The sequence below is a fragment of the Centrocercus urophasianus genome, unplaced genomic scaffold, assembly GCF_019232065.1.
Source record: "Centrocercus urophasianus isolate 14NV4802_14NV808 unplaced genomic scaffold, USGS_Curo_1.0 seq_12, whole genome shotgun sequence".
Taxonomy (NCBI): domain Eukaryota; kingdom Metazoa; phylum Chordata; class Aves; order Galliformes; family Phasianidae; genus Centrocercus; species Centrocercus urophasianus.
Window position 1 is genome coordinate 56269521 of NW_024884364.1, and position 24858 is coordinate 56294378.

The 24858-nt window shown below is 40.5% G+C and overlaps 1 protein-coding gene across 4 annotated transcripts in view; it reads right to left on the reverse strand.

Moving 5' to 3' along the window:
• The window catches only part of REV1 (REV1 DNA directed polymerase), a 54079-nt gene extending 30118 nt beyond the window's left edge, over positions 1-23961 (reverse strand). For 2 of the 4 annotated variants that reach the window (XM_042809729.1, XM_042809728.1), the window contains exons 1-6: positions 10405-10849; positions 9557-9689; positions 7500-7668; positions 5037-5186; positions 2087-2802; positions 151-258 (exon numbers count right to left, since the gene is read on the reverse strand). In XM_042809729.1, coding sequence (XP_042665663.1) covers positions 151-258; positions 2087-2802; positions 5037-5186; positions 7500-7668; positions 9557-9689; positions 10405-10524 — 1396 coding nt within the window. In that variant the 5' untranslated portion in view covers positions 10525-10849. Of the gene's footprint in view, positions 1-150; positions 259-2086; positions 2803-5036; positions 5187-7499; positions 7669-9556; positions 9690-10404; positions 10859-23868 lie in introns of those variants that run through there. The other 2 variants (XM_042809730.1, XM_042809731.1) reach the window with 2 other exon arrangements.
• Positions 23962-24858: the final 897 nt, after the last annotated feature.

Sequence of the window (24858 nt, forward strand, 5' to 3'; positions counted from 1 at the left end):
GAATATGAAAAGTTGCATGGTCTGAATATCAGACAAAGATGCCCAAAAACAGATTAACATGTAAAAGTCATGTTTTAAGTGTACAACTCTTTTTGTTTGTTTAAGAAGTCTCAACTTAATAAGCTGTAATATTGAGAATGGAATACTGACCTTTGAGATCGGGTCTATTTCGGATCGCCACAGACACAAAGAAGCAATCCATATCCACGTGCATTATACAGCTCTGTGGCTTGGCTGAGCTCGCAACAGACACAATACCTAATATGAAGATACACCAATAGAAAACTTGAACCCTAATTGACATACTTTGGTACTAATTACAGCAGTCAGCAAGGACTAAGCAATTTTTTACTACCTCCAGTTATAAAGACTTGTTTCTTCTCACTAGAGCGCACATACATTTCCTAAACTGTCGAAGAAATGTAAAGATAAACAGCAGCCAAACAACCTAAGCAATGCATCAATTTGAGAGTTTCAATTTTATTTTCATCTAATTAAGACTTTTTACCTTGCTATAACAAGTTCCCTCAACACAAGGTTAGCGTATGTTGTGGAAACAAAGTCATAAACTGCAGTACGATAGTATTCAATCTGCAGCAGAGAACTTTACCCATTTTCCTTCATCAATCAGAAGACTGTTCTAAGGTTTAAAAAATTTCAGCTGCACTTAGAATTCCCTTTGACACTTCTTGAAATACATCACAATGTGTTAAACCTTCCATGCAACTGGATTTTGTTGTTGCTGTACTGCACTCACATGCAAACACGTGAAGGTAAGCAAGACAGCAGTGTAAGTTTTTCAGTCAGTAGCTAACATACAAGTAATACTTGTGTCAGATAATCTAGATGTCCATGTCTGCACGTCCATGGTGATGACCAACTGGAGGAGACTAGAGCTAACAGAAAATCTTAATTTGAACAATGCGTAACAGTGAAAGAACATTTCACATATAAACAGATTTGTTTTGCTTGACAATTGTGGTAACTGCTGAATAATAATAATAAAAAAAAGTGCTTCCTCATTCTTAATAATTTACCATTTGGACTCCTTACTAAAAAAAACCCAAACAACTGTTTTATGAAAGACATATTTACAAACCAAGTGCTTAAATTAGCCCTTAAGATGCTGCTTTATGTGAATTAGACGAACTCTCTAGGCCAAATCGAAGTAAATATATATTAGCTCATATCATACTTGGTCAGAAAATAGCATGCATTAAGGTATTCTTATAAGACAGCATGTTTTATAATTGGAGTGTGCTATGATAAACATATAATCAGTTAATTTACCTAACAAGAAATTTTTAGAATGTGAAAATTTATCATCTGAAGCAAATTTTCATGCGATTACAAATGAGTATTTTTTACAACATAGCAGAATCAGAATCTTGTCAATAGAACAGAACTAACCTTTTAATAGGATAAGACTATAAATTAGAGCTTCTCAAGATGCAAAATACTTAATCTATATGTGCAACAGTTTGCCTCATAAATTACACACATTTTAATTTTGGCTCTTGGTGTGCAATATAATGACAGAACATTTCTCTTCCACAAGCCAGGCCCAGAACTACCATATGACACAACTACTCTTCAAACAGACACAGAGGTACACAGAAAACTTACTACCAAAAAATTTAGATTTTAACTCATTTCCAAATGTTGCTGCTTATATGTATTTCAGTGTGAAAAATTAAAGGAAGAGTAATATTTTTGGTTTTTTTTTTTTCTTTTTCTTTTCTTTTTTTTTTTTTTTTTTTAAAAAGATTTTTCACATGGCAACTACAGACTTGTGCATTTAGATAGATGTATGTTTCCCCTCAATCAATCTATATGTCTTGGTATTATTTCTACAAGAAAGAAATGAACATAGATCAGTGCATCACAGTAGATCACAATTTAACAAATAAATACAGAAGTAGCAGAGCCTTTAGTTTTCACTGCATCCAAGTCACCACGCTTTTCCAGATAGCCTGACTGCAATGTGAATACTGAATATTACCCTGCTTAGTCTCTGGTAGACATTAAGTACGTGAACAAAGATAAGGCACCTTCTCAAAATAAACCTTCTTAAACAAGTATCTACCTGTGTCAGTTTTAAGTGCAGACCTGCCTGCTTTCCATTTTTTTAATTTTTCCCTTCCTGGAAAGACACCGCTGTTTTTCCTCTGTAGGCTGTTGACAAACTCAGTCAATTCACACTTCCATGTTGATATATGATGTAATCTTGAATGTGAATAAAAGTCAGAAATAAAACTACAATCTGAAGGTTTGGACACGGATAAGGAAGCTGTCTTGCTTGGAGCAGGTACAGAAGTGCTTTTTGTGCTTGAAGGCCCCTGAACAGTGGAGTGGTGAGCACCATTTATTTTAGTATTACTGTGCAAAGATGAAGATGAGGATGAATTACTCATAGTCCTATGTGGCTTCCACGAAAAGTCTGTATTTTTGTTGCTTTGCTGCAACTGCTGCATTGTGCAGTCTCTAAAGTCAACGATGCCTTTTTCAGGTTTCTCCTCCTCCTGCACAGAGCCTGGAGAGAACCTACTTGCAACACTGTTGCTGGAGGGCACCAAGCAATCCTGTGTCTTTAAGGCACTGGTACAAATGTTAGGCGTGTGTCCATTAAAAATGGCAGTGCTGTCTTTGTGAGATTGAATCCCATTTTGTTTTCTTCCAGGAAGGATCTGGTCCAGCTCTGCAAATCCCAACCCATCACTGTCTTCTTCCAGTTCTTCATTCCAGCTACTTATTCCATTGGGTGTGACCTCACTTTCCATCTCACACTGTTTAATGTGATTTCTGAAACAGATAGGCAACAGATAATTTAATATCATTTCTTTTATTAAACAGGGGCATTTACAGGTCATTTCAAGTATTTATCTTACCAATTGTTATCAGTATATAACTGGTAAGTTTTTACAGTCAGTCTCGAGACAAGAATCTCAAACTCTGAGCTACGCCTTCTCATTATGACAAAATACCATACAGCAGACTGAGCACATTCACTGTGTTATTGCTACAGTGTTTCCAGAAGTTTACACAGCTTTTCTAATTCGAGCGTGATTCTGGGCACTTCTATTTCCAAAGCATTAAATTTGATTATCAGTTTCCAGTGTAACTACAATAATTATTTATTAACAGAACTGTTATGCTGCCATGGATAGCATAGTAGTGCAGAAATACACAACTATCAGGAGGAGTTATCTTTCTATAAAGAGATGCTATTTTTGTCATCTAGTTACCAAAAAAGTACACACACAAAACTTCTGTTTTTAAAAAATGATTTAAATTAGCGTGTTGGATTCATTTTCTCTTTTCTCAAGAAAAAGATTGTTCAAGCTCTGTAAATCAAACATACTCTTGGCTTTAGACAAAAACCCGAACAGATTATTTTTCATCATCTAAGAGTGCAAAACAAAATAGCCTCCCACAAGTGCACCAGCAATTTACATTCACTCAGATGATGTAAAAACTAAAACTTAAGAAATTAATGGTGTAACAATCTTACGCAGAATTAAAAACAGAGCCTTCAAAAGCTGTACATACTCTTAAGACTGCTGGAAAAAAAACAGCCACCGCTCCCAATTCCCAAAGCTACCAATTTAAGTACAGTCACAAAAAAAACACGGGTAATAATTAATTATCCAGTATACCAGTAAAATCAGAAACCCAATTAACAGTGATAATTTGGGTAAGACTATCACAATTATAAATTACATTCAACATAACAGTTCTGAAGAGTTGCATGCTTGAAAGTGGCATACCCAGTGGTACAAACTACATACCAGGCTTTTAAATACCCAACTTGAGTCTAAATTCATATTTTTGGCAGTATGAATATTCCCCTCATTTAAAAATCATTAACAATGCAATAGTAAGAGATGACGGTGATCTTATCACTCACTGTTTAAAATATTCATAATAAATACTGCTTAGGATATTCATTTTGTGGCACCAACTTAATTTACCCCTGAAACTATAAAATCTCTCTCATGGTAAGTCTCCTCAGCAATACAAACAGATCACTGTTACAAATAAATAATATTATCTTGTTCAGTATCTTTGATCAATGGCATTGATCGATGATCTCCAGAGGTCCCTTTCAACCTCAACTATTCCACGATTCTTGTCTCTGAACAACAAATATGTAATATCTGTTTTTGAAAAAGATGCAACAATCAACTTAATTACAAAACACATCGTTCAAAGTAAAAGGGCTTTCACCTTCTGATTCTTCTACAAGAGTTTTGCTGAAGCCTTTGATTCTGTTCCCTTCTTGCAGTCTTTTAAGGTAATTCCTTCTGTTATAATTGGATTTTTTAATCCATTTTCATACCAGCTTTTTGTTTTTGAAATAAAGACCTACTTTTCAGTGTTATCAGTCATAATCCTTTAAATTATGCCTGTTGCTTTCACACACACACGCTGTATCCTATTGGACTCTCAGGTCACACTAGTGAGGAAAGTATCACTCAAAGACTAGAGACAAGACTTGGAGTCAAGGTGATGGCAGTTCCATCCTCCACTCCTCATAGGATCATAGAATTATCAGATATCCCGAGTTGGAAGGGACTCACAGGAATGACTATGTCCAACTCCTGCCTCCATAGAGGAGCACCCAAAATTCCAACCCAATGTCTGAGAGCAGTGTCCAAACGCTTCTTACATTCCATCAACTTGAGGCCATGATCACTGCCCTGGGGAGCTTGCTCCAATGCCTGCTCTTTCCTTAACACTCCTGACCCTCCCCGACACAGCTCCACGCCTTTCTTTCAGGTCCTGTCATCGTCACCAGAGAGATCAGTGTCTGCCCCTCCCTTGACTGCCTCATAAGGAAGCTCTAGATCTCCACAGTTTCATCCTATCCAAGCTGAAGAATACTACAACCATAGAGTTATACCTTACTTTTAAATTTCAGTATCTGAAAGTTTCCCTCCTACAGAGGGAAAACAAAAATAATGCTATCTTGTTACAAATGCAAGTCTATTATGAGTGAATGATTTGCATCAGCATATAAGGTTAGAAACACTTACACCCTGTTGAGATCTTTAGCTATATTGCTTGGACCTGGCACGGCATCTTCAGGTTTGCATATGCTATTAAAATTGAGACCTTTTTGAACACTTGACTGCTTGGTGTAAAGCTGATATGGAATGTGTGAGAGGAGACGCCCAGCTTTAATGCTGAAACAAAAGAAAAGGAATAGGTTACTACTAAAAATACTTAAAAAACAATGTACAGTAAGTGGTTACTTTCATCATAACCATTAACGTTCCAGTATGAATACTTACCGCCCCTTCCAAAACCTTCTTCCCTCTACAAACTGGATTGAAGAAAGAAGTTATTTGTAATGCAGTGATTGTTACTAAAAAATACATTCACACAGTTGTACTGTCAGTTGCCTCCAACTACCTCTCTAGGTAATACACAGACATCCCAAATATTTCATTTCAAGAACAACACTCAGTCAAAAAAATAATCTCATGTATGGTCCAGGTTATTCCAAACGAACAACAGGGACTGAATTCTTTAACTTGGCACAGTACAAGTAATACACATCCCCAGCAAATTTGGAAGAGGACAGCTTCTACTTTTTCCATTCCAAACGATAAATTTCCCCTTCTTGTAAAAAAGTGCACTGACAAAAAGCTACAGACCTTCCACAAATATCTACCACACTCTTTCCAGTTCTGTCCTACGTTCCACTCTCCCTTTCTTTTTTTCCCTTTGAAACAGCAATTATACTTCAGTAACTGCTAAATTGCTTATCAAAGTCATGGACTTTGAAGTGGAATCCTCTCAAAAATACATCATCTCGTGATTTCACCTCTCCATACCAATGCCTGTTGCTAGTGGAGAAAGATAACACCCTTGTCAGCCTATACTCCACCTCTCCTTCATGTACAGCTTGTCATACTGCACACTGTCACAGACGCAAAAGCTTCTTACAAAGAGGAACCTCTTTTATATCAAAGAAGCTTAATATTAGTGTTCAGTTTTGATGATACAATTGGATTTAAATTTTTAAAGAGAATTTAGCTCAGTGACATATGAACTTCTTTGCTGCTCTTCAACACCTGAACACTTTCTTCAGAGGTGAGCTTTTTAACTAGCTCAACTGTAACACTATTAAGGGAATTTGACAGTGGAATAGAATCCCTTATGTGGAGCTGTCTTGTGGCAATTAGAGAAGAATGTAATGGGAAACTGCATTACCTAATTAGATAAATTAAAGCTAGCTAGCATATACATAGAGACATGTTAAGGTTTTTACGGGATGGTAAAAACAGCCCTCAAATGTATCACTTCAGTATTGTTTGATATGGTAGGCATATTGCATTTAGAAAGGAACATGATTTACATTATGTATCGCCAGAGCTGAAACTAACATGGTAGAATTCCAAGGTTTTATATACAGAAAAAGATGATACAGCAAATAAGCTAATACAAGTGCTTATAACGTTCCTTGTAACACTCTGAACTTGCATAACCATCCACACAGTATCTCAAAGTCATTACAGTATTTTCAAGGTCATCAGAAAAATCAAAAAGCATTTAACATTTTTTTAATGCTAAGATATTAGCTACTGGAGTAACTCGTCCACTAGATCAATACACAGTCTGCTGTTTTTTTTTTCTCTCCATGCTGTATTAAGATGCAGCAATCTTATTGTAGACTCATTGCTCAACACCCCTCCCCTTTCCACACTCCCTAGAACACAGACTCTAGAATCACTGAAAAAAATTAAGTTGGAAAGGATTCTGCAGGTCTCCAGTCCAAATCATACTAAAACCAAAGCTAACTCTTTGAGGCCACCCAGGGTTGACACAGCTGCTCCTCAATGTAGACTCTTCTAGACCTTTCAGTCCTTTTACAAAGCTGCCTCCTAGCCAGCACCTCTAGCTGCACGGAGTAAATTCTGTTCCAGATGCACTGCATTTGATTTTGTTGAAATTAATGAACTTTCTTAAGAACCTCAAGATAACTTCAGTTATGCATTTCAGTGAGTGGAGGAACCAAAAGATGTGTTATTTGGATTAAAAACCTTGGGTTTAGTTTCGTTTTTAGAAGTCAAATTATGGTAGATCTTAAGGTAGAATAATTTCAATTTTATGAAAATGCTTTTAAATTGACATTACTCTTTATTTACAGATCAGATGAAACTCATGTGAAACACAAGGCAAGAGGTTAATTAAGAAACATCGCCTAGTATTTATTTAAAATATTGAGCACTAATCCAGTCAGTGGATGTGAAATTGGAATGAACAGGATAACGTTCAGCTTTGTGCTAGGCCTGACATTTTCTGAATGTTCTCAGTAAAGTTTATTAAAGAGCAATCACTGAGATACAAATCTTCAATACAACAGCTGTAATTTTACTCAGCTGTTGCAAGCAATTTGCTAAAATCTTTTATAAAGCTATTTTTCCAGATTTCAAGTCTGCCCCACAATCCTTTCCCTTCAAGAAATTCAAAAGCAACAGACCTAAACTTACCTTTCCATTATCCACTCTGGTCGAACAACTTTTTCTCCTTTCAGTTCTTTTATTTTGGCATTTGGCAGATTTGTGGCAATGATGTGCGTTGTTTTTGATCTGGAATAATACACATGGTATTGACCTCCATGCAACATCATAAGCCGTCTTAACTCATCAGCTGAGGGATCTATAAAATTTAAAAACAAATATTCCTGCTTTGTGTCAGCAAATACATTAAGAAAAATGGTAGCTGAGAAATACAATGCCATGATCAGGAGTGCAAAGGGCTGTTTTTGCGTGTTCTTCAAAGACCAAACCAGAAATGCATCTCTGAAGAAAAGCAGAAGACTACATTTCTAAAAAGACCGATTCAAAATGCAAACATTGTGCTTGTTATTGAGGATATTTCCACAGTATGTATGAAGGAAGCATGAAAAAAACCACTCGAGAATTCGATGCTTCACTACTTCCAAAAAAAAAAAACATTTCAATGCAAAAAAAATACAAAGAACAAGTATTAGATTAACTGGTATGTTGATCAAAGTTTGGGAGAGCAGTTTACATCCAGAAAAAATAGAAAAGAATTAATATCAAAAAGGTTCAACAAAGCAAAGAACTCCTGCACTACAGTTACTGACTCACTGAAGTAGCTAACCCGCTTTTCTTTACCAGACTATTCCTTAATTCCTCTGGGGAACAGAGACTACCTTACAAACAAACATCTCTTCTTACTCCCTCTAACGTTTCTCATCCCCTCTGATTACTGCAGTAGCTATTCCTTCTTACATGACTGGGGGGAAAAAAAAAAAAGAAAAAAGCAACTTAATGTGTGAATAATTATTTTTCAAGCAGCAGAGAAAAAAAGGAAAAAGCTTTTCAAAAACCTTTGCAGTGGTGTCACCTTGGCACTAAAAAGTTTGGGTGAGCTCTAACAAGTGCAGATGTTTAGAATGGTACATTAGGCACAAGATACCAAGAGTCCATCAACACAAGAAGGAAGAATAAATTTATTTTTGCAATAATTAAGCTACAATTCTTTCCAGAGGCTTACTCTCAACTCTCAAAACAGTTTAACCACCCAACTTAACTAAAGATATTGCACATGGTCTTCAAAGCATTGTCTCCTTCTCCAGTCTTGCAAACATCCATCTTGTGGATCCCTATTCGGAAACTACTGCCCTGAACACTAAAAGTAAATGCTGGAGTTTCAACAAAGAAATTGTATTAAATATCTGATCCAGCTGTATTAATACTTTAATCTTTTCCAGACTGTGTGAATCACAGCTCTTCCCCATGCTCAAACTAGCCGTGCTCCATATCACAGATGCTGCACACATCAGTTATGTAACAGTAACAACATTCTTGGCACAGGCCCCTGAATAAGGCTTCTGGGAAGTTTCAAAAAGGTTATTAAGCTGCTTTAGGGAACCCAAGAGAAATATGAATATACGTATGGTAGATTAAAAATCTTACTCCAGTTAGCATGCATTGCACTTGTCAGTCCACCAGATACAGGAAAGCATATCTATGCCTTAGCTCTTTCAATATTGACGGGTTCACTGTCTCAAGTATTACACCACTCTGAGCATGAAAATCTCTACACATCCATCCAAACATAAATTTAACGAATCTGCTGTATGTCCAATGCAACTGTTACCAGTTTGAAAGAGTAACATGTGATTTTGTAGGAGTATAGTGGTACTTACAGGGATTTAAAAACACTGACTGCTGAACAAATGTATTGTTCACTCAGACTCCTAGAATTCACTTTCAGTAAGTGAAACAGTAAGTGAGGACTTGTAAAAGGCAGAAAAATTAGTTCCTATTTCTATCAGTGACCATTCATGTAAATGATCCAGTAAAGTAATATTTATATTCTGAAAGTAAACGCGATTTTGTATGGAAAACCTTTATTGTGAAATACAAAGGAGAGTTAAACACAAAACTTAAGACACACAGTAATTGCTACACAGTTAGCTGCAAACAATAGTATTTCGCATTTCTTTACTCCAGTTAGGATAGTGAGCAGACACTGCAAAGAGACAGAACAGATCCTGAAAAAACAAAAGCTTCACCTGTAAAGCCATTGACATAGATGGCAACGCCACTAAAGATACTTGATGAATTCCCATCCCTCTGGTGTTGTATGGCAGAATCTGACCGGAACTGATCCTCCAGTTTCTTGACCTTTGCTGACATGTACCCTCCCTAGTTTTTAAATTAAAAACAAGCAAACAAAGAAAACCAAATTCATTATGCCAGTCCTATTTTATGTTTACAGGCTAAAACAAGCAAGTTACAGAAAGCTGGAAAAGTATGCAACATTCCCTCAAATTGATTTTTGCTGACATACAAAAGACACATTCATCTTGCAAACAGAAAATGCCAAATCCTCAACTTAAAATTCTTATCTGCAAGATAAACTGCATCTTTCTGCCAGTATGCCAGGACTTATTTCATACTTCTTTATTCTTATTCTCTAAGAAAAAAAAAAATTCTATCTCTAAAACTGTTCTTACGGAATAAAGAAAACAGAAATCAGGGAGTGATACAAGTTTAGATGCTAAGCCAAAGCTCTCACAGTGTTTGTTCAGCAATAAAGAATGTAGTGATAACAACTAAAAATATTCTTACAATTACTTGGTTTAGATTTTAAGTGGTGGTTAAAGCTACTCGAGGTTCTATACATCCCGATGAGTCACTTTAGCTGATGACTATAAATTAAGACTTCAACACATGACTGATGTTCAGAAGAAATTTTAAGAATTAAGTTTCACAAGTGAAGCAAAAGAGTTCAATTTACAGCGTACCTTCTGCATATTTAACAAAATTCTAAACCCTTCTCAGCCATAATGCCATTTGTTTTTTGTTGTTTTTCTTTTTAAGCAAATAATAAATAAAAATCACTTGGTTTTAAACATACCCATCCTCCCCAGCCATCGCCTTCACCAGCCCGTTTCCTCCATCCACCTCGCCTCATACTGAAGCTTCTGCATAAAAGAAAAATGCACAGTAAGATGCTCAGTAATATTGTCAGTGACATTTCAGCGATGCCTTCTGCAGAATATCACAAAGATTACAATGGCCAGGCATTGAAGTATATGAGTTGACTTCAATGCAAACTAAAAAATTGCACACAATTCCAGTTAGTCAATTTTGTAGTAACTTACAGAAAAAAGTCCTTACAAAGTTCAGTACTTTGCTCATCAGACCTCTGCTATAAACAGTGAAAACCAGAAGGTTCTTAAATACCACTCCTACCATTCATGAAAAATACTGCCCAAAACAAGAAGAGTCTCTTTCATTTTGAGTATTACCTATGTGGTGGGATGCAAGCAGACATGTCCTGGCATGAAAGTGGATTATTCTACCAGTGAATTCAGTCAGATCTAATCATAACAGGTCCAAACATTTGTCGTTTCAGTGCAACAGAATTACATAAAAGATAAAAAAAAGTCTTTTTTTCCAATGAAAAGTCAGTTATTTAAATGATATAGTATAATCTACAGCTAGGTTTCTTTAAAAAATAAACCTAGCCAGCCAAATTACAGCTTTCAGTTATGTAATACACTTATCCCCAGACCATGAGCTGTACACAGCAGTGTCCCCAGATGAGCCATTAGTGAGCTATAACAGTACTGGTAGAGAGAAAGAAATGTTTTGGACTGTGGCCAACTGCTCACTGTACCCAAGTGATCCACACTGACTGTAGCTGCTGTAACACCAATTTTAAAATACTGATCAACGGTGCGGTCTGATCAGGAGGTCACTGCTGCTACATTCTATCTCTCACTTTCTATTCTAACTAGCCCCCAAACTACAAACACTCTTTTGCCTTTTAGGGCTACAAGCTCTTAGCATGATGACAGGAATAGGACCTGGTATACTCCGAAACTAAGATTTAAGCCAGTCACTTTTATTTTATTAAATATTTCTTTATAGCCCATACAAATGCATGAAAATGCAGTTCATAATATAAAAGGAAGTCAACTGATTTTTTCTCTTCCTCCTCTGCTTTTGAGACGATATCTACTCTTTGGACTACACACAGAATCACAAAGTAGTGGAGCACAGAATCTTCCCTTGCTCTTCAGCCTACTAGAATGTATATGCAGGTGTATATGGAGATAATTACCCACTTTGGTCATTTACCTATCCAGACACCAGCATGCACTGTTCTGGAGACTGCCTGATTTACCACATTAAAATACTACTTTTTCTGCAAAACTTGGCTAAAAATCGAATTGCAGCCTTCTCTCAAGTCCCTTTTGTTCTCGAGTTACCAAGCAGGCATACTCTGAAATCCAGCTAAATCCCCCTGGACTGCAGGCATGTCTCACTGCAGAAAAAAAACAAAGAGTCAGCTGCAGGCAGGTTTTCAGAAATATGATCATTTTCATGTAATACTGTGAACATGCCAAATTAGGTACCAACAGAATTGAAGCAAAGCAAGTATAACACACTTCATCAGTTTCAGGATCTCTGCAAACACAGGAAGATCACGATGCACCTGGTTCTATTCTTCTCATGCTTGCTGTAATTTGATACATAACCTACACACATGTATATAATTATCAAGATTAATGATTTGTCAAGGAGATTAGCTCTACATCAACAACCAAAACAATGCCATCTCTCCCCATTATGTGACATTTTCTCTCGAGATACTCATGTTTCTTGTGGATTTTCCATCAACTCATGTAAACTGTAATTCAAATGTATCTGGATGAGAGTGTATAAGACCCACATAAGTCACCAGTAGTCTTACAGATCTGTTTTTCATTTCAATCACAAAGTTCTTGACCAGAACATTAGCTATTCCAAGCTCTGTATTTCAATAAGCAAGAGGTTGTCCATAAGTCCTTCCACTACCAGTAAAATGAAAACAAAAATATCCAATGCCTGCTAAACCAAAGAACTTTTCCATGAGAGGAAACTTTCCTGAAACCTTGAAAAATGAAATTCCTATTTAGGACACAGGGAGGTGAGGAAGAAAAATCTCTAGTTCAAAAGCCAATGGAACAGATCATCACAACCAGTGGAGCAAACAAAAATCATAAACTAGGACACAGCTGTGATTAACTAAAAATTAGATAAACGCAACTCCTTCAGATCGGCGTGTTAAAAAGCACAACGTATGAATTGCTCAGAAGTTGTCTTCCCACAGTCCTCAAAACTAGAGAAACCAGGCTGCAATGCCTACTTTCAGCATCTGATAATGATTTACAATTTCCTTGGCAGATGATGATTTTTGACCCAGCCCCTTCAATTCTAAACACAAGTTAAAAACACAGTATTCCAGTTACTACTAAATGTCTCTCTCTGGGTTACCTCCTAAAAGTTGGGGATTACTTAATTTCTTCCTATGTAGTTTTACAAACTGAGTGATAAACCAAGGTTTCTGGAATACAGAGAATCTCCACTACTCTCTTCACAAGGAACCACATGGAAAAGACAAGAGACCACAGGTACAAGCTGTTTCAGGACTGGCTTTGTCTTGATATACGACATTTTTTTTACAGGGGGAATAACTGGTCACTCAAACAGCCTCCCCAGTCACGTTGTGCAGTTCCCACCACTGGAAGTTCTCAGTATGCGACCATACAAAGTGCCAGACAATCTCAGCCAGCTTCCCTTTTCTCCTGAAAGGCTGCACCTGATTTTCTTTCAAGGTCTCTTCAACCTGGGCTGTTCAACGATCTTGATAAAGCCTTGAGCTTCCAGTGCAACTTTTTCTTTGAAAATGAAGATAGAGCTGCTTTTCTGAAACCTAAGGAACAAATGAATGTAAAAAACATCTTGCACAAGACACATTAAATCAGAGAAAAAAGTTAAGCAAGACTTGAAGCACGTTCACTGCTTCACAAAACAAGAACTGAAAAGATGATACAAAACTCTCTGTACAGGAATCAGGACGAAGGGATGAGTAAGAGAAATGCTTTGTGAAGAGCCCTCAAAGTGGTGGTGTGGAGAATCAATAGAAGGGACTTGGTAAAGCGAACCACCATGATACATCATTTTCAGGGCATCTCCAGAGCAAAGACAATCTACAAAACGACCCTTTGCACAAGAAAAAAGTTTTTAAATAAAACTGAAATGCCTATGCTGTGGACCTGGGAACACAAACAATTCCCCAACAAACTCTGTAACTGCACAGCAGTCTGTAATGATTGAAGCAGTATTCCTAAGAACAGAATCCAAGTTCTTCTGTGCAAGAGGAAGAAGTTTTCAAGGTTAAAAAAAAATATATACATATATATACATATATATATACATATATATATTTATATATATAGAATAGTCATATTAAGAATTCCCGCCCTCATAATTACTACAGTTTGGCCCTGTGACTTTCAGGAGTACACACAGTATAAATCTCAGTGGTTTGGTAAAGTAGGATTCTTTAACTAAAGTTCACTGGGAGATGCTTTCCAAAAACTGAAGCTAGAAGACCACCTAAGAGTTCTGGTGTACTTTGTGATGTGCTTTGTGCATGACTAGTAGCTCAAATACAGTCAATATCACACACTTGGAAATGATACGTAATGTCCCACTGCACAACGGTTTATAGGCCTCACGTTATACTTCTCATTCCACAACCACTCAATTTTATTATTAAAGACTGTTAATCAAACTTCACAGATCATTTAACGGAGTAAAAGGTTATATCTGTTTTATGAATTCTATAAACCTGTTCATGTATACATAAGATCTGCATGGCAACTGTGTTATTTTTGACTGTAAAACAAGGGATGTAGACGTGAATGCTGACATTAAGTATCTGACTCAGGAAAGTTATTTCTTTGAAATACTTTAAAATCAGGATGATGTGGTTGTAAGGAGGCTTTCAGTTATTTGGGATAGTTCGGATGACAGGCAAACCCAGACCAAAACCACAGGTATTATGGGGAAAATGCATAACAGCACAGAACATAGTCTTCAGTGGCTCTATAAGAAGTGAACATAGATTCCCATATGCTTTTTAATTCCAGGTCAGTACCAGTCCTGCCCAAATTTGAGTTGGCACTGCCATACTCTTCAGCATTCCCTTTTCCACTATGCAGAGACATTTCCACTGCCTCTTCAAGTCATCAACTCCAGTCTGGCTGAATTTACACTTTGCAGTATGTGAAAGCACAAACTATTAGTAAAGACAACCAGAGGCTGCACCATGACTCAACAGTCAGCCCTGCCAGACTGTGTCTAAATGCAAAGCACAGCTTCTAATGCAGGGAACCCCATCTCTAACCACTGAAAGTTGAATGGACGTGTAACACAGTAACATACATTGTTTTTCTGAGCAGAATGAACACTATCAACACCCTTTCATGCAAAATAAACTGATTTTATTAATTTACTCAACCACGAACAGTATTTTTGAAGGTGCAACTCTTCAGAAGTACAGCTATCTCAGGCCATTGCTAATGAATATCAGAATCTTCTGCCTGAACGATAGATTGAATCCCTCCCAGCTCAGCAGGACTTAAAAGCTGTTCCCATCAAACGGGTACTTTGCGGCCTGTTTGAGTTTCATGCATTTAGGTTCCAGCTCCCACATCAAACTCACCACTCTGCTTGGCACTAGGCTGCAAGTTTGTTGAGGAAAGAACTGTCTTACATGTTTACACATTTCTCAGCACATGAGACCTATTCTTGGCTGAGACTTCTGGAAAAAAGCTGCTGCCACAGAGTCTTTATCTATTTTATTTTATTTTTTTTTACTACATACTAAAAATCTCAGAATCCAATAAAGGAATTTCAAAAAAAAGATAGTTCGAGTTGCCTTTTTGTTTTGTTTTAAAGAGACCTATGATTTGAGGCACTTGAGTTAACAACACTGTTGTATGTTAAACTAAGTAGCAAGTTGCAAAGCGACTGAATTTTATTCTAGATTGGGAATAAACACTCAGGGTGAAGTTTCACAAGATGGGTGAGTCAACTCAATGTCTGCAAGCCACTGAAAGGAATGAAGCTGCTCTTCAACCTCTGGTAGCCTAACAGGCTTTATCCCTTATTCCCAACTTCTACTCTAACTCTGCATTCATATATTCATATTCACCCTTATGACTGCTGCTATGTGCCAATATGGCTTGCTGAATCAGAAAAAAATCCTATGATTGTATAGGTTACTTCCTCACCTGTTCAGTGTTCTGAGCTGAGTCTCAATAGGATCACACAAAGCCAAAGCAGAGGAGCCAGAAAAAGGAGTGACTAGGACTGGTCCATTCACTGCTGACACAACTTGAAGACTATTTCAGCCACTTCTGGAAAGCAACTTTTAAGTCACTGCTATAATCAACCAATTGTGCCGTAAATGGGGACACAGATTTGCAAGGACCAGGTTACTGCTTACTAACCAGCTCTGCTTATATCCTCCCCCAGTGAATGAGAGCAGACCATCCTGGTTTTTTTCCACAACAAAGTTTTCCACGAGAGTTACAATCAAACAGCACAGGAGCGAAGTCGGCTTCCCATCTTAATTCCCACGTGCCCATATTATAACCACTTCCAACTTAAGCACCTGTGTTACTGCGTTCACCAGCACGATCTTTTCTGCAATTCAACCTCTGATGGTATTTTAAAGCAACAGAAATGAAAACAAAAATCTGTCTCCAAAACCACCCAGCAGTACTCCCTTCTGTAAGTAACCTGAGGAGCTCATGTTAGCAAAGAACAATCACGTTCAGTCAAGTAATGGACACAAAACTGCTAGTGGGAATGAGAAATGTAGAAATAGTATTTTTCAAAAAGATGAGTACCCACGGCATTGCCTAGAAAGGTGACACGGCATACAACTCACATAATGAATGGAAAATCAGTTCTTCAGAACCAACTCCTTAAGAAGTTGAAGATGACTATTCCAAAAGCGTGCTCCCTGCATTCTTTCATTTGAGCCTGGCAGCAAAAGTATAGAATCATAGAATCCCCAAGGTTGGAAAAGACCTACAAGATCATCCAGTCCAAACACCCACCTACAACCAATAGTTCTCACTAAACCACGCCTGCAACACAAAATCCAAACGTTCCTTGAACACCTCCAGGGTCGGTGACTCCACCACCTGCCTGGCAGCCCATTCCAGTGCCTGACCACTCTTTCAGAAAAGCAGTATTTCCTAACGTCAAGCCTGAATCTCCCCTGGCACAGCTTGAAGCCATTTCCTCTACTCCTATCACCAGTTACATGAGAGAAGAGGCCGACCCCCAGCTCACTGCAACCTCCCTTCAGGTAGTTATAGAAGCAATGAGGTCTCCCCTGAGCCTCCTCTTCTCCAGGCTGAACATTCCCAGCTCCCTCAGCCGCTCCCCATAAGCCCTGTGCTCCAGACCCCTCACCAGCTTTGTCACACTCCTTTGAACACGTTCCAGGGCCTCAATGTCTTTCTTGCAGTGAGGGGCCCAAAACTGCACACAGTACTGGAGGTACTGCCTCACCAGAGCTGAGTACAGGGGGACAATCACTGCCCTGCTCCTAGAGCAAACAGTACTCTGACCTTCAGTGCTCGCCCAGAAAAAGACACAGGACCTCCTTGCTAAATAAATTATTTCAGTTTCCAAAACGACAATTTCTGCAAAAATGGTCTTTATTTCAGATCAGTTTACTTGCACGTCAACTACTAAATGCTTTCAACACAAACACTGAGATGCACTTATTTTGTTAGCTCATCATCACAACTGCCTAAAGCAGTTGCTCAGCACTTAACCATTTCCACAAAGAGCTGCACAGAACAAAAATGTTAACACCTTTTTCAAAACGACTTGGAGTCTGGGACAGATGACTATTTTTTTTTAAACTGTCACAGCTTAAGGAACCATGAACAGGTTACATGAACAGGGTACAGAACGCAGCAGAGGACTTGCTGTCCTAGTGTAAGACAGTACATCACTGCACAGTCTGCACTAGCTTTGAGCAATCTGTTTTCAACAAGACAGTCTTTTTGCTTTTATACATGGCATTTGAGATGGTTAGTTCTCTGAAAAATAGCAAGCCAGATTCAATTTGAGACCAACTGTCAATGTTTCATCCCCCTCCAGGAATAACACTCAGTAGCAGCTACAGTCCACTTAGGGCTTGTCACAGTAGAGGTTTAACTTGATTGAATTTTTCTTCTGCACGGAGAAGACTCCGGCCTCCGTTTCAACATTTCTGCATTATTTGGTAATATTTCCCCCATCCCACCCCTAGAGTTCCTCAGTAACAAGTGGTTACTCATAAATTGTCAATGATATGTTCAGCCACGTAGTTCAAGTCACTGCTTAGTTCAAATAGTCTTATTGCTGCAATACACTGGCAAATTTCAGATGTCAGCAACCAGCTTCATTATTTCTTTTAGTACTCATACTCTTTTGTGGCACAGGAATGTCCCCAAGAGGACAGAGCACACTCACAATCTTTATGCTGGCTTCTGACTGTCCAGATTCCAGAATAAAATCATTAAGTCAAATCAGGACAAGAAACCACTTGGAATTATAATTCTCAATAGCAATACACTGACCAGACTGTAAATCAAACCAAAAAGTAATTTTCTTGAACTTCAGTATCTGAAAGAATAAGTGAGATGAATATGTAATTCTTCCTCCAAGCCTATGTATGTCTAGCAGCTCATCGTATTTAAGAATAGAGAACTATGCTCTTCTTTTCTTTGAAAAGAAAGGGTGAGCTGTTGGTTTTTTGTTTGTTGAACTGAAAAAAAATCAATAAAACTTGCTTAGGAAATGAAAATCTGGGCATACCTCAGCCTGACAACATCCAGTCTTATAACTTGTGTCTCGCCCACGAAGCCTGCAATGAAATGCAGGTAAAGCAGCAAGCAGGCAGCACATGTAAACAAAGATCTCTTACTCCAAGTCATGAATTACTGCTACTGAATGATTTAAGGCTTCCTAAGCACAACTAGAAGGAGCGTCTAAAAAGCTGAAGAAAAATTTAACAAGGCAGGCAAAATGGGTAAGTGGAGGTAAAAGTGTTCTTGAATAGATCAAAAAACAGGTAGAAATTTTAAGAGGTGTCCAAAACGAGGAACCTGAGGATGCTCTGAAATTTTTAACAGTGAATTCAGAGGAACTGTTCTGGAGAAAACTTCTGACACACACCATCTTCCATCTTTCCCAGGTCCCCTGGGCATGAAATAAGCATACTGGTAAAATCACGTTGAAAGAGATAAGGGTATTGATTGATTTTATGTAGTTGCTTGGATATACATGCGTACATACAGATGCATTTTTCCACGCATGCAGGTGTGAGTGCACAGAGGCGTGTTAAACTTTTTGCTGATCTCTTGATTTATCCAGCATCCCAATTAACCACTTCAGTAATAGCAGTAGCATAAAAACAAATCTGCACTCTGGACCAATGCTCTAACTAAGGTAATGAGAAGGCTCCATTTCTTCTCTGCAAATTATTTTCTTGCAGAAACACCCAAGGCAGTTGTGCTTTCTGCTGAACTCAGTGTTATCAGTGTACACTGAGCAGATGCTGAGCAGGCCAGGCTCTTCAGGGAAAGGGAGATAAGACATCCACTTTGTCAGGCTCAAGTGGCATGTGATGTCAAATACTAAGAAGGACCATCTCTCTACACCCATATGGGTGCCACTAAACATGTAAATCATGGAATCATAGAATGGCCTGGGTTGAAAAGGACTGCAATGATCATCTGGTTTCAACCCCCCTGCTATGTGCAGGGTGGCCAACCACCAGAGCAGGCTGCCCAGAGCCACATGCAGCCTGGCCTTGAATGCCTCCAGGGATGGGGCATCCACAACCTCGTGGTGACAGAACAAGGGAAAATGGCTTTAAGCTCAAAAAAGGTAGATTTACGTTAGATATAAAGAAAAAATAAAGAAAAAATCTTTTACAGTTGAAGGTGGTAAAGCACTGGAACAGGTTGCCTAGGGATGTGATTGATGCCCTGTCCCTGGAGACCTTCAAGGCGAGGCTGGATCAGGCCCTGGGCAACCTGATCTAGCTGTGGTGTCCCAGTTCATGGCAGGGGAGTTGGACTGGATGGCCCCTAAAGGCCTCTTCCAACACTAAGGATTTTAAGATTCTATGAATCTATATCATCCCTTTTTTTTTTTTTTTAAGGTAACAAATTACAGGAGCTCGGAGAACAAAGAGGAAGCATCTCAGTATGGTTGTCTCTTTACTCTTACCTTGGTATTCACTATTTGCAACTTCTAGAGACTGTATAGGTTAAGGCAAACTTTTCATCCGACTCAACACATTTTCAAGTTTCTACTTAGATTCAGCTGAAAGAGATATTCAGTACTTTCTTGGAAAAACACAGTTGCAAGTTCATTGGAAGAAACAAAAAAGCTCTAATTCATTAAATCCCTGCATAAAACTCAAATCTGAACTACATTCTTGACCCAAAGTGGTTATAAATTGTATTTTCAGTACAGCTGACATTGAAACAACATTACCACCCTACGTTGTAAAAACATATCAATACAAGAAGGCCACAGAGCAAACATGGCCTTCCTCAGGCAAACGTGAGGTTTTGTAGAACTTAGCAGGTTAAAAATCAACATAGGATTTATTATGGAGAGGAAACACATTATTTTAAGATCCTTATCAACAAGAAATTAAAATGATAATTCTTTACCTCCTGATCCCTCTGACTGCTTAATCAAAGGATTGCTTTAACAGCTTACAAAAAAAAGCAATTTCAGAAATCTAGGAAATAGAGACTGAAAAGCCCTTTTCCCCTGTTCCCCAGTGATCTCACGTTTCCTTAAAACAAAAGGCAGACTCAGAAACCAGCACAGTATCCTTTTACTGCAAACCACTATCTCATTTCTTTAGCAGAATTAAGAGTTGCATTAAAAAAAAAAACACAAAGCAGTAAAATACATTTACTCTGCTTGGTTAATTGCACTCATTGTTACACACAGGAGTGTGGGCTTTCCTACCTGTAAGAATCACTTATTTCATGACTTCCTTTAAGCTTAGGTTTCCAAATTGATCTCAGTGGAGAACAACCATTTGTCCGAGATGCTTACTCATCATGCCCTGGCCTAACAGCTGATCAGAATCACCTCAGAGAGATGAAGTCACAAACACAGCACACAGAACTTTATTTTACTTTGAAGATTCACTGACAACTGGCAGCTGACCAGAAATGTTTGTAACAAGTCCCAACCCTCTGCCAAAACCTACCGCATGTATTGCCCTGCCAGAAGATGGCCAGTCTCTAAGCAAAGAAAACTCTGAGCAGATCTCAGCCCTGCTCTGCACAGCATCAGCACTGACTTCAGGTTTTGGCAATCAAACCAGTCCACCTGCATTTATGGGAACAGCTCCGCACGGTACCTGAGCCGCATAATTTATCCTGAGCTAAATTATCTGTTTCTCAGGACTACTTTCTTTTATAAATCAAGAAAATGAAAAGGTCTTTACAAGTTCAAGCAAACCAAATAAGGAAGTAACAAATGTTAATTTCCTTATGTTGGAATTTGGTAAAAATAGCAAGTTAAACAAATGCAGAAGAGTCACCCACAATATGTCTGAACTTTGTTTATGCCAGCAAATAAGTTTTAAACCATGAAGTTCGGTTCTATTAAATAGGAGGAACACCAACAAGTAACCCTACTTTAAAGAAGCTTTAAGATAGGAAATGAATTAGGAAAAAAAAAGAAAAAAGTGATAGCATTTTATGTTTTCCAAAAGCTAATACTGAAATTCAAGAGGTAGGGTCTGCTTCAGCAGTTGCTGCAAAGAATATGAAAGACAAAGCAGTCAATTCTATGAGTACTCCAAATTAAAAATCTCTCTTAGATGAACTTAATGGTCACAGATTCCTTAACTACAACAGTTTCAGTTAGTCTGGACAAGACACGCAAGAGGAAGTTATCATCACTGCTCTGATATTAAAGCTGTTCTGCATACTCATCTCAGCTCCACTGAAGATGCAGAAGGTTTTCCTAATTCTCATGAGCACCAGTTACTCCACAAGAGACAGAGAGGCAGGGGGACCACAGACACCAGAAGTCCTTCTCCCTAAAAACATCTGTCTCTCCAATTAAACAGTTGTCTGGTTTCCACAACAAAGCAGAAGGCTGCTATCGGGGAGAAGCATTACAAAAATTTGTCTCTTAAAAAAAAAAAAAAAAGACATTTCCACATTTCATTGTACTACATGAACTACGTTTGAGAATCCCTCGCCTGTTCCTCACACTCTTCTGCATCCACTTAGATTTGCTTCTTACTTTCACCATTCTTTATAACTACATGGCCACTCTCATTTCTATTTGCTTCCAATTCTTCTTAATTTTGCTACGCTTAGGTAAACACATGCCACCATCATCAAATTAATCTACACTGTATTCCTGGAGGAGGGTTTCAACATTTGGTTATTTAGCTCCCTTGTTACAACTACACCAGGCAAACAAACTGCTAAGAGCTGACAGAGATCTCAGAGATAATAATATACACCTTTAATTAAAACGGAGAATGTTTAATATAAAAATCATTCTTCATAAAATAAACAATAGCTAACAGATTAAATGGGGAAAGCACATGGGTAGGGTCAGATAAGTTATTCTTTCTCTACTTGTCCTAAACAACTGATTTATTAATAAGTCTGTGTAATCATATTATTTTTCCTGCATACTCAAAGCCAGTCTTTGTATCTGACTCCACTGATTTCTTTTTTAATCTCTCCAATAGCTGCAAGGGATGGCAGCAAGGCCGAAAATTTTTCACGAGGCTTTTTTAGAGCAGACATCCCAGTCAAGGGATGAGAAAAGGCTCATCTGGCTCAGCAGCCAGCAACAAGACACTGCATCACACCAAGCTGTGACTCACTGAGAGTACACACATGCTCTCCAGAGGAATGGCCTGGAGACACCTCTGCAGTACCAATTAGTGTGAAGACACTTACACTGTCTGTACACAAATACAGAGTTTACAACAGATGCCTGAAATACAGTTTGGCATTTCTTTGCTATTATCATTTTAGTTTTAAAATAACCTATCTTCAAGTAGTCAGACACTGGTAGGTCACAAGGCAGATGTCTGCACTGAGCCTCTTCTGTCCTACCAATGACCTCCAGTATGACAGTTTGGGATTATTTACTAACAGGGATTTGGTGAACTGTCCAGTGGGAAAACTGGATTGACTGAAAGACAATTAAGGTGGAAATGAGTAGCACACGCTTGAGGCAAGATGGCAAAGAACAAATCTGCCAGAGATTTGGATTCCTGTGTTAAATGTCACAAACCTTAATAATACCAAACTAGTGTAGAAATAAAATTTAAGTGTAATCCCTTACACCTAATAGCAATTAGGCTTAAAGTATGCTATCAGAGCAACAACAGCACATAAATGAAATAAGAATTCAGCTCATGCAGTTACAATCCACCGGTTTTGCTCTTCGGTTTATGAGAGATTGGATCTGGACTTCAAATCACGATGCACAATCAAGATCAACTCTTCTTCTCATGAAGGAAATCTCCCATTACCGTAAGCGGTGTATTCGCAGGCCTGACATTTTGAAGGCCGACATCGATTTGAAAGCACCAGAAATAATGGAATATCGCAGCACGCAACGCAGATTTTCCACCCAAAACAATCACGTGCCGGCGATATTATCTGTCTATTCCCTGGCTTTCCGTGCCGTTACGGTGCATCTCACACGGCGGAGAGGGATGGGGGGATGTGGTGGGGGGGGGGGGGGGCTGCCCGCTCATAGCCGCAGGTCAAGCCGACGCCAACCAGCCAGCAAAACACAGCAGCACGAGATGGGGAAGGAAGAAGCGGCGGCACGGCTCACGCTCGCCCTCGCGGTCAGCAGGCACGAGCCCGTGCCCAGCACTATTGCTCAGCAAATACAACTCACAGCCCACGCGGCGGATAACCGCAGGCAGCGCTGCGTGAGGGATCACAGAACTGCGACACGGCTCGGGCCAAGTCCCCCCCTCCCCCCTAAACCCACCCCACCTCCTCCTCCTCCCCGCCACCACCTATTTCCCTGCAATGACCCCTGCGCCGCTTCGGCGCCGGCGGCGTCCCCGCAGCCCCGTGTTGTGTCTGCGGCCGTACCCCATGTGACAGCCGGGCACGGGCACGGGCACACAGGTGCGGCTCGGGCCGCGCTACAGGAGCGGGCGCAGCCCGGCCCAACTTGCGACCCGCGCGCGCTCCCGGGGGGCTCCGTGCCCCCTCCCCCCGCACGACGCCCGCCTCCCCGCGCGCGCCGGGCCCCCGCCGGCGGTTACATAACCCCCCTCCTCTCCCTCTCCTCCTCCTTCTTTTCCCGCCGTTGAGGAGCGGGGTCGGGCCCAGGCCGCGGGCCAGGGGAGGGGCTGAAGCTGCGGGCCCCGCCGCGCCGGGCCGCCCGCACGCAGCACCGCGAAGGGAAAGGGAGGCGGCCGCCGCCGCTTGCTCACCTTCCGCCGCTGCGTCCCAGACGAGCATTCCCGTGCGCCGCCGCCTCCGCCTGCCCCGCCGGGGCTTCACATCGCGGCTCCCCCCGGCACGGGCGCAAGCAACCGCCTCCTCCCCACCTCACTCAGCCCGGCCGCGCTCTCCCTTCCTTCCTTCTTTCCCCCTCCTCCCCCTCTCGGTGTCCCCGGCAGCGGCCCCTCCTCCCCCCCGCCCTTCCTGCGAGCGCGTCACGAGAGAGTCTCGCGCCACCAACCGCCGCTCGGTCAACAAGCGGCGCGCGCCGGGCGGGCCGGCTCGCCCCCACCCCGCCCAGCCCGCGGACGAGGCGCCCCCTGCCGGCCGGCACCCGGCGCAGCGCCACCGCCGAGAAAGGCGCGGGAGCGCCGGCAGCCGAACACGTGACGGCGGGGCGGGGCGGGGCGGGGTGCGCCGCTCCCGCGCCTCTCCGCCTCCCTCCGCACGGATGGACTGCGGGAGCCGCGGGGTTGTGGCGCCCCCTCGCGGTGCTGTGCGGAGAGGACGGGAGGGCAGTCCGTGGGGCGGCCCCGCGCTGTGGCGCAGCGGGAGGGGCGTGGGTTGGGCCGAGCCGGCGGCGTTCCGCCAAACCGGCCTCTGCCGGCGCTGGCGGGGATCCGGGTTCATGCCTGTTTCTGCTGCGTCCTGGTGGCAGAAGTCACAGAATCACTTAGGTCGGAGAGGCCCCAAGGTCATCGAGTTCGGCCGTTAATCCAGCACAGCCGAGTCTATCACTACACCATTTCCCTAAGCAGCACAGCTACAAGTCTTTTAAATAGCTCCAGGGTCAGGATTCCACCACTTCCCTGGACATCCCATCCCAGTGCTTCACCACCTTCTCTGTAAATCAATTTTTCCTCATATCCAGCCTGTATCTCCCATGGCACAACTTGAGGCCATTCCCTCTCAACACCATTACTTAGGAGAAGAGGCCAACCCCCACATTGCCACAGCCTCCTTTCAGGTCATTGTAGAGA